The following is a 10,915-nucleotide window of genomic DNA, read 5'->3' as shown; positions in this document are numbered from 1 at the left end:
TTTTTTTTAAATCCCTAGTGTATTTTTTTCCCAAAAAATTGCGTTTGAAATACCGCGTGACATATAAAATATTTCAACAACCGCTATTTTATTCCCTAGGGTCTCTGCTAAATTATATATATAATTTGGGGGGTTATAAGTGATTTTCTAGCAGAAAATACAGGATTTTTACTTGTAAGCATCAAGTGTCATAAAAGACTTAGTCTTTAAATGGTTAAACTGAGAACTCCTACACACAGAGCTCAGTTCATTGATAATTACAAACATTGTATCTCTTTGCTCTTTTCTTGGCAGACTGCCTAGAGAGGAGACAAAGTTGTTCCACTGAAGTCTTCAGGCAACTTGCATTGACTATTACAGAAGTCTTTTGCTAGTTGCACTGAAGATATAATCAGCCTTTTTTAACAGCACAATGGGCCGATGCCGATTAATTAAACGTCAAATATCGGCCGATATATCGGTCGACCTTTACTTTTTTCACGTTGTCATTCACGTATGGTTTGTAGAATTTTGAGGAAAATAATGAATTTAATCAATTTTGGAATAAGGCTGTAACTTGACAAAATGTGGAAAAAGTGAAGTGCTGTGAAAACTTTCTAGATGCACTGTACTTATCCATCATGCCATATCATCATTGTGATTGACCTCAAATTTATTATACAGCAGGACAACACCACCAAACTTACAGCCAATGTCATTAGGAAACATCTTCAGTGTAAAAAAAAAAAAAAAAGCGATGGTTTGGCCCCCACAGAGCCCTGATTCTCAACATCTTTAAGTCTGTCTGGGATTACATGAAGTGGCAGAAGGATTTGAGGCAGCCTACATCCACAGAAGGTCTGTGGTTAGTTCTCCAAGATGTTTGGAACAACCTACCTGTCGAGTGCCTTCAAAAACTGTGTACAAGTATACCTAGAAGAACTGAAGAATTTATGCCCTTTTGAAGGGAAAGGGTGGTCACGCCAAATATTGATTTGGATTGCTCTTCTATTCATTTACTTTCCATTTTGATAAATAATAAAAAAAATAATCTATTAACACATTTCCGAAAGCTTTCTTAATTTACGGCATTTTTTCACACCAAAGACTTTTGCACACTAATATGTAAAAAAAAAAAAATATATATATATATATATATATATATATATATATATATATATATATATATTACACACACACACACACACACACTCTTTACCTCGACAGAAAAAAAATTACTTTTTATTCATGTAAATTTAAATCTATTTATTTAACAAATTATACAAAAATACCATTCTAGAAAAGCAACATACAAAGCATTAAACGCACTGACAATAAACTTAAAACAATTAGAGCAGTCTGACCAAACATATTTATGAATTACTATAGAATTGTGTGTGAATATGTGCTGTGCTAATAAATTCCCCAAAATGTAATATATCATATATGTATCAAACAACAAAAAACTGAATAGGCACTTATATACAGTGCATCAACAATGTATCAATATAAATGTCAAAATAACAAAAAAAAATAGGGGTGGATGAGTTTTTCTGCTGGCTGGTGGGTCTTCTATTGAGAAATACACAAGGACAGTGCTGCTTGGCTTTATGTCCTGACATAGAGGCTTTTTCATTGTGTATATATGAGTGCATTACTTTACTTGATTTTAATTATTAAATATTTGCAGGTGAGCACTATGTCCTTTCTTTGTTTTCCTTGAGCTTTATGGCCTGCTATGCATCTGCGTGTCTGGGTAGGACAATCCGCCTGCTTTCTGGTCCTGGACACACCCTGAGATCTTTTCGATGAGGGACAATGCCGGCTCCATTGACTCAGTTTATACTGTCCCTGGATTTAAAGAAACATGCTTATTTGTGACCTTTAGGATGAGGGTCAAATATATAAGGAGAGCGCATGTCTGAGAGGGGTCAGTGAAGGTCTCGTGTGGAGAGTACGTTATATTAACTCACAAGTGGTTTGGACGGTTTTAATATTTTTTTTTTTTTCACAAACTTGCACAAAAGGTATTTTTGGAGAGGTTTCACATTTAAGCCCCATACACACTATCAGTTTTTCTACTGAGTTTTTCCATCAGGTTTACCAAAACCATATAGTGCAAGGGCCTGCTTGATTGCATACAAAATGAAACGCCTAAGGTTTGGCCTCATATTATATGGTTTTGGTAAATCTGAACGAAAAACTCCGCAGAAAAACTGATAGTGTGTATGGGGGAGTATATTGATACACTGTTGTTGCATGTAAGTGAATATTTTGTTTTTTGTTGTTTGATTCCTATAGGATATGGAGTATCACATTTAGAGCATGTATTAGTGCAGCACACAGTTCTATGGCGATTTAATCATTTTTAATCATTGCTTTTGTTTTTTTAGGTCTGTGCTCAAAGTTATTCATTTACACATTTATGAATCATTTTCTCTTTTGTTTTTTCTAATCAAGGAAAGACCTGCTATTAGCAGCCACAGATAGGAGGGATCAGCAGGGCCCCTACATGAATAAGATGTGAGGCTGGGTGCCCTGCAGGCTCCTCATCCTGGTGGCCGCTAATATCTCTTTCTCTGATCAAATTATTTTAAGTTGAAAGATGAATTTCTTATGAATTTCTACACCCAAGAGCCCTCAGGCTTTGCACATACAGTCCATCATCAGGGACTTGAGAGTCTGAGCAGAGTTGGTAGGAACTGTGTGGTCAGTGATAGTGGAGACTCATGCACCTGCTCTCAGCATATTTGTGACTATAATATTTAACATTTCTGTCTTAAGAAAAAAAAAATAAAGTCTTTAAAAGCACACCTTACTTTACGCTTTGCTTAAATTACCTCTGTCCTGCCCCACTTTTGGCTCCAGTTTCGCAGTCTGCCCCAGCAATGACAGTCAAGTCTGTTGATGACATTCTCAGTACATGGACAACTAAGAACTGAGGGATGGGATGGTGATGTGCTGAGCAGAAAGGCAGAAAAAAGGAGAGGCTGGGAGAGGGGAGGTTACTGAACTGGGCAATGCGGCATGTTATGTGCATCCAGTGCACAATAACAAGGCAGAGATCTCCTTAACATGTCACTTTTCCAAGATGTTAGCTTGTGCCTGCTGGGAGCCACAAAGCCTCTTGCAGAAGAAACTCAGTACTTTCCTAAAATCTGTTCACTCTTGGGACAAATAAGTGATGGCCTTGCCAAAGGAATGAATTGAGAATGAAATCAGAACCAGGCTAGGCTAGGAGACTTTCATTGGGGAAGCGGTGGGGTTTCCAACAGGGTTCACATTAAGATAGGGGAGTATAAAGAAATGGTACAAAGGGGTGCGGAAGAGACATATTTAAAGGATACATATGCTAAAAGTACAGTTATCCTTTAAGAAAACCTAGGAGCAACTATTGGATTGTTGTCTCAGCTACACATCCAAAATGTACCCGGTAAGTATATTCAATAATAAGAATGTTAGATTTGTTGTTTAATAACAAAATATAACAATTTTTAAGTTACAGGTTAGGTAAACTTGCAGCATAGAGTTTACAGACGTTTTGTGGTCGCTCCCTCTACACACAGCGAATACAGCAGTTCAATCTCATCAAAATCAGCACTGGAAAAAAAAAAAAAAGATAAAAGATAAAAGAACAATATTAAATTTGTCTAGACAATAAATAGCTTAACATTCAAATTTGGTATCTTCCAAAAAACAATTGGTAATGCAAAGATGGGCAGTTCTCTTATCGAGAATGGTGGGCGAAGAAAAAGCTGTTCATGGTATGTGAATAGCTGGATACAATGCAACTTTTTCCCCAGCTTAGCTAATGAAGAGATTGCTCCTTTGTTTTTTAAATAAATCTGAGCAAGTCTGTATGTATAATGAACACTTTCAATGTTGCAATATGCCTTTTTTATTCACTTGTTAGTTATGCCATCTTCAAGTAGCTACACTTATAATCTTACAACATAGCTGCTGATGATCATGTCAGCAATTTATATCTGCTTAGAGAAGCATTGTAGCTGCATAGAGAAGCCAGCTACACAGCAGCTCTTAATCATCTGCTCTGAATGGCTGCTGATGACTTTTTTTTATCTGAGATAATATCAAAAGGTCACTTTTGGAACAGTTTGAAACACTGGAGTAAATATGTATGTTGTGTGATTTTTATTTATTTTTTCTTAGAAAAGAACAAATCTTATGCTTACATGATTTGAAACGACAATATTTTTACTTGGCTCACTGGGGTTATGTATTAAAACTGGATTGCAAAATCTGGTGCAGCTCAGCACAGAAACCAAGTCGTTTCCAGGTTGTTGATTTTTTTTGTCAAGGTTAATTGAACAAGGTGAAGTTAGAAGCCGATTGGCTAACATGCAGAGCTGTACCAGATTTTGCACTATCCAGTTTTACTAAATCCACCCCACTTAGTTTTAGCAGGTGTACAGTGATCCCAGGTTCACACTGCTGCGGGATTGAAATTGTGCGAGCTCAGCTGTACTTGCACGACTTTATTCCCGCATGTCAGTGCGACGATTTCAGACACATGCGGCTTTGCTGCACAGATGTATATTGAAATCACACCTGAAATTGACAAAAGTAGTACAGAAACTACTTTTGGGAATCAGTCCGGCGCCGTAAAGTCTGTGTCCACCGATTTGAACCTTTCCATTGCGGGCAATAGCTGCCGATTTGGCTTGCCATTTGACATGTCAAATGGCATGCCAAATCGAATCAATATGAACCAGGGCTGAAAGGATGTTTTTTTTTATAAACAAAAACAATGGCTGGAATAAGTTTTGTCAACATGCTGGAAAATACTTGTTAGCAACAATGAGCATTTCAGTTACATATCCCTGAACTGGGATTTCCCAAACATCTATATGAATGATTATTTATCTACAATTCATAAAAACAAAGAGAAAATAGGGTTTGTATAACAGCTTACCTGTAAAATCCTTTTCTTGGAGTACATCATAGGACACAGAGCCTTAAGTATTTACTTAGTGGGATATAGCTACCTTCAGGTGTTGACACTGGTACACACAATAAAGGAAGTTGACTCCCCTATATAACCCCTCCTCCTTCCAGGAGTACCTCAGTTTTTGTAGCCAAGCAATATACTTAAACCCCATAAAAGCAGAGGGGTGGGACCTTTGTGTCCTATGATGTACGTCAAGAAAAGGATTTTACAGGTAAGCCATTATAAAAATCCTATTTTCTTTATCGTACATCATAGGACACAGAGCCTTAAGTATTTACTCAGAGGGACATCCCATTGCAAAGCTACTTGAGGGGAGGGAGACAAAACTCGTAGGGCACCCCCAGACTTTGAGGACTTATACTGCTGCCTGCAGCACACCGCACCACAAAGATGATATCCTCATTCCTTCTTACATCCACTTGGTAAAATTTTGTGAATATATGGACGGAAGACCAAGTTGCGGCCTTGCAGATCTGAGCAAAGGAGGCCTGGTGACGCACTTCCCAAGAAGCAGTAACCGCTCTGGTAGAGTACACCTTAACTTAAATAGGGGGAATCTTACCCATTAAGTCATAAGTTTGAATTATAACTCGCCAACTTGGCAACAGTGGATTTTGACACTGCCTGTCCTTTTTTAGGACCTTCTGGCAGAATAAATAAGACATCAGCCTTATGAATCTGAGCAGTTTTCTTTAATTAGATTTTCACTGCTCTTACTACAGCAAGACAATGTAGTGATTTTTTCTTCCCTGGAACATGGTTTTGGGAAAAACAATGGCAGGACAATATCTTCATTCAGATGAAAGCCTAAAACCACTTTTGGCAAAAAGCCTGGACGAGGGAGTAACACCACTCTGTCCTCATATATAATAAAATGACTCTTTAAGCCCCATACACACTATCAGTTTTTCTGCTGAGTTTTTCCTTCAGATTTACCAAAACCATATAATATGTTGTCAAACCTTAGGAGTTTCAATGTGTATACAATCAGGCAGGCCCTTCCACTACATGGTTTTGGTAAACCTGAAGCAAAAACTCAGCAGAAAAACTGATAGTGTGTATGGGGCTTTTACAAGAAAGAGTAGCCAATTCTAAAACCCTCCTTGCTGAGGATATAGCAACCAAAAATATCAGCTTCCTAGTCAGTAAGACTAATGCCCTGTATACATGGTCGGACATTCCGACCACAAAATCCGACAGATTTTTTTTCAGACGAATTTTGTCGGAAACTGGTGCTGCATACACATGGTCGGACAAAGTTGTCGGAAAATCTGATAGTTCGGAACGTGGTGACGTTTGTTGCGTACGATGGGACTAATTTGATCTGAGCATGCGTGGCACTTTGTCCGTCGGAATTCTCTACAAACAATCGGAAAAAGTCTGATCGGATTTTTTTGTCGGAAAATTTTAGATCCTGCGCTCAAATTTTTTCCCGTCTGAATTTCCGATGGAAAAAGTCCGATAGAGCCCACACACGATCACATTTTCCGACAATATAATCCAATCAGACCTTTTCCATCGGAATTTCCAACCGTGTGTATAGGGCATAAGGGAACATGCTGTAATGGTTCAAATGGTGGTTTTTGTAACACTGACAAAACTAAATTCAAGTCCCAGGGGGTTAAAGGTGATTTAACTGGTGAATTAATCCGCATCACCCCTTGCATAAATTCCCAGACTATAGAATGCGTAGCAAGCGGTCTTTGAAATAAAACCGATAAGGCTGAGACTTGGACCTTAATAGTACTTAGGGCCAACTTCATCTCTACGCCCAATTGTAGAAAGGCAAGGATTCTGCCTATACTATATCTCCGAGGGTGCCAACCCTTGGAGTCACACCAGGAAACCTAAGCTTTCCAAACTCTATAATATACAGCTCTGGAAAATGGTTTCCTTGCATTGATTAAAGTTGAGATAACAGATCTGGAAAGCCCATGCTTCTTCAGAATGTGGGTTTCAATAGCCAAGCTGTTAAATTTAGCGTTCGTAAAGTAGGATGGAATATCGGCCCCTGCTATAGCAGGTCTGGCCTTAGTGGGAGAGGCCAAGGACCCTCCACTGCCATCTTTACAATCTCTGTGTACCATGACCTTCTGGGCCATGCTGGTGCTACCAGAATTACCGGCTTTCTTTACAGCTTGATCCTGCAAAGTCGTCGAGGCAGCAAATGAATCGGGGGGGAAAAGCGTAGATCAGTGAAAACTGATCCCACAGAGTTACCAGCGTATCTGTTCCGTATGCAAGTGGATCCCTTGTACTGTACACAAAGTTGACTAACTTCATGTTGAATCTGGACACTAGAAGATCTATATCCGGAGTCCACCATCTTTGGCAAACAGCCCAAAACACTTCGGAGTGAAGAGACCATTCCCCTGGGAATAACTGGGAATAACTGCTGGTGACCAATTTTCTACTCCTGGAATGAAAACTGCCGATAGGGATGGGACATTCCTTTCTGCCCAAGTTAGGATATGGTTCACCTCTCTCTGAGCTGAGAGACTCTTGGTGCCCCCTTGGTGATTGATATAGGCCACAGCCGTGGCACTGTCGGATTGAATCCAGACTGGACAATTATTTAACCTGGAGGTCCAGGTTTTCAGAGCCAGATACACTGCCCGAATCTCTAGGATGTTGATGGACAGGGCTCTTTTGAGTTTTGACCACTGTCCCTGGACAGTCATCTTCTCTAGTAACGCTCTCCAGCCTGAGAGGCTGGCATCTGTCATTACTACTTTCCAGATTATTGGTCTAAAGGATTTTCCCTTCAGCAAATTCTGGCTTTGTAACCACCAACTGAGGCTTTGAGACACTCTTGGGGACAGCCGCATTGGCAAGTCCAAAGCTTGAATAGTCTTGTTCCAAGCAGACACGATTCTGTTTTGCAGCAGTCTGGGCATAGGGGACTGCTTCAAAGGAAGCTACCATCTTTCCTAACAACCTCATGCCAAGGCGAATTGAAGGATTTGCTTTTGACCTCACCACCTGTACCAGCTCTTGTATGGAGCTGATCTTTGCTGGAGGCAAGAACACCCTTTTCTGGGCTGTATCTATGATCAGTCTTAAGTATTCCAGCCTTCTTACTGGTTTTAATGAAGACTTCTCTAGGATGAGGATCCAACCAAGACTTTCCAGGTAACTGGTTGTAATGCGTACGCTTTGCTTTAAGGGAGTCACTGACTGGCCTATTAACAATAGATCGTCTAGGTACGCCAACACTGTTTTTCCATCCCCTCAACCTGGCTAGAGGTGGGGGTCAGTATTTTTGTAAATACCCATGGTGCTGTGGCTAGCGTGAAGGGTAAGGCCGGGAACTGAAAGTGCTGTTGGTCCACTTCGAATCACAGAAACCTTTGGCGAGTGGGAAATATAGGGACATGCAGATATGCGTCCCTGATGTTGATGGACGCCAGAAGTTCTCCGGCTTGTAGGATGGAGACCAGTGACCTGATCGTCTCCATTTGAAATTAGCGAATTTTTAGGAACCAATTTTCATTTTTTTTAGATCCAGAATGGGCCTGACAGCTCCATTCGGTTTCGGTACCGTAAACAGGTTTGAATAGAAACCTAAACCTTGCTCTTCTGTGGGGATCTGTATGATTACCCCTTGTGTCAATAATCGGTCTAATGCTTGAAACAGGGATTGTCTTTTCCCTGGATCATTGGGAACGTTTGATCTCAGAAGGTGAGATGGTGGAAACTCCCGAAACTCTAGTTTGTATCCTAGAGTCACTGTGTAGAGAGCCCATCTGTCCTGAGTTTCCCTCTGCGAGACTTCTGCGAAATGCAGAAGTCTTCCCCCCCACCATGGTGAGGGGAGACGCCTCTTCATACAGAGGTCTTAGTATTCCGCTTTGTAGTCTTGCGGCTCCAGGTCTTCCTTTGAGCCTGGGCCTAACCCTGCGATTTTCCTCTGGAATCTGACAGTGGAAGCCGTTGCCACTGCCTAGAGGAGGATGCGCTTGGCATAAGAGAGAAAGTCTGTTTAAATGAAGGACATTTATACTTTCTTTTGACTGGAAAAATAGTACTTTTTCCACTGGAAATTGTCTGGATGTATTTATCAAATCATCGCCAAATAGTCGGTCCCCATGAAATGGGAAACTAGAAAGTAGGTTTTTGCAGGGTGCTTTGGCAGACCAACCCTTTAGCCAAAGGGTCCTAATGCATGTGTACTAGCACAAGTGCAAGGCAAGACGCCTGGCGAATAGAATCCTTTATAGCAGGGATCCTCAAACTATGGCCCTCCAGCTGTTGTGAAACTACACATCCCATGATGCATTGTAAAACTCTGACATTCACAGACATGACTAGGCATGATGGGAATTGTAGTTCCTGAACAACTGGAGGGCCATAGTTTGAAGACCCATGCTTTATAGCATTTATGGCAAAACATAATGCTTTTGGTAAATCGGCCAACTCACTGGCCTGTTGTGCAGGGAGCTCATTAAGGGCCTCTGTGAACTGGTCTTTTAAGGACTGACAGATGCCTATTGTTGCAATTGCAGGCTGAGTAACAGTACCTGCTAAAGAAAAAGAGGATTTTAACAGGAATTCCATCTTTTTATCTGTTGGATCCTTTAGCATTTGTGCATTGTCCACTGGACAAGTTAAACTTTTATTCACACTGGAAATCGCAGCATTTACTGCTGGAACTTTCAATTTTTTGGTGAATTTTTCCTCCATGGGATAGAGAATAGAGAATCTCTTTGAAGGGAGAAAATGCTTATCCGGATGATCCCATTCGGTATAAATAAGCTTCTCTAGTAATGTGTGGACTGGAAACACATGTACTGGTTGTGAAGGTTTCAAGGAACCCAAAGAAGAAACCAGACTTTCAGCTGACTCTGTTAGGGGTAGCATGAAAGTGGAGCGAACCATGTCCGTAAGGATTTGTACCTCAGATTGTGAAGCTGAAACTTCAACTGTTGTTTCCTCTGCAGAGGAGTAATCGGTTTGTTTTTCCTGATCGTTTGAGGGTAATACCTCATCCTGTCCCCACTGTTCCCCTGGTAAGGGGTTTGGAGTGGGAGAGAGGGATCTAGCATGATTCTTATCCCCTTTAATGGAGGATGCCATTAAAGCTGCTAATCTTCCTTCTAAGCCCTGCAGGGCAGAGGAAAATGCATCTTCAGTCATGTATACAGGGGCTGAAGTGTGAGAAGCAGTTGCACCACCAATTGCTTCCAAAGACTCACCCTGGCCTGGCATGTCAGGTATCTCTGGAGAGGATGACAATGTGGAGGCATGTGTGGAGTTCCCAGTGCCTGGGGGTGGTTTTGGTGCCTTCGTAGTAAGCCTTGAAGCTATAGTGCAAAGCACAAAAAGCAAAGGTACTCTAAGAACTGTTCTATTTATTTGAACAATAGTAGGAAAAATAGTGGTAGCATAGAATGATCTAATGCTAAACAATACGTTTTTTCCTGTACTGCAAATGCCTTTGTAAAACCCTCACGTGCACCAGCGCTTCTGTGTCCTGTGGCAGCCTTGCTTCAGCTGCTCTGATAGACACCGTCTGTTTCCCAGAGTATCAGCTTTAAGCTTTTTCAGGTGTGAGCCTGATTGTCTATGCGCCACGCCCTTTCCTGTGCTTTAGCAAGAGTCACCTCCAGAGGGGAGGTGGGGGAGGGGATTTACACAGCCTTTTTATCAGCTTTTCAGATTTATGCTTTTCTAAACATAACATGTATCCCTATCCATTCAGTTTCCCAATTTAGGGGGAGAGGAGCCCCCCCCCCCCCCCCAGCTGTATTAGCACAGATTTAAACAGGGTTTATACACTATTACTCCCTCTAGAGGAGTTTTTAAGTAATTTTACAATATAATTGAAAGAAAAGTCATAGCTGGACTTTGCAGTTCCTATACTTTCCTCTTACCTTTTCCTCGCTGCAGGATACTGCGCTAAACAGACAGATCCAAACTTCACCCATCACGGCGGGCAGCGTGGTTAAACCTTTAAAGACTGGGGCC

General features: G+C 40.9%; 1 protein-coding gene across 14 annotated transcripts in view; it reads right to left on the bottom strand.

Annotated features, from left to right (window-relative positions):
* Nucleotides 1–1,201: 1,201 nt before the first annotated feature.
* Nucleotides 1,202–10,915, bottom strand: part of LOC143927896 (putative endonuclease 4) — a 200,762-nt gene continuing 191,048 nt past the window's right edge. For all 14 annotated transcript variants that reach the window (XM_077452348.1, XM_077452353.1, XM_077452357.1 and 11 more), the window contains one exon: nt 1,202–3,579. In XM_077452348.1, the coding sequence (XP_077308474.1) occupies nt 3,510–3,579 (70 nt within the window). In that variant the 3' untranslated portion in view covers nt 1,202–3,509. The remainder of the gene's footprint in view (nt 3,580–10,915) is intronic.

This window comes from Lithobates pipiens, unplaced genomic scaffold (genome assembly GCF_037356315.1).
Source record: "Lithobates pipiens isolate NorthernLeopardFrog02 unplaced genomic scaffold, aLitPip1_a1.2 Scaffold_23, whole genome shotgun sequence".
NCBI lineage: Eukaryota > Metazoa > Chordata > Amphibia > Anura > Ranidae > Lithobates > Lithobates pipiens.
This window is presented reverse-complemented; position numbering and strand designations above follow the sequence as displayed.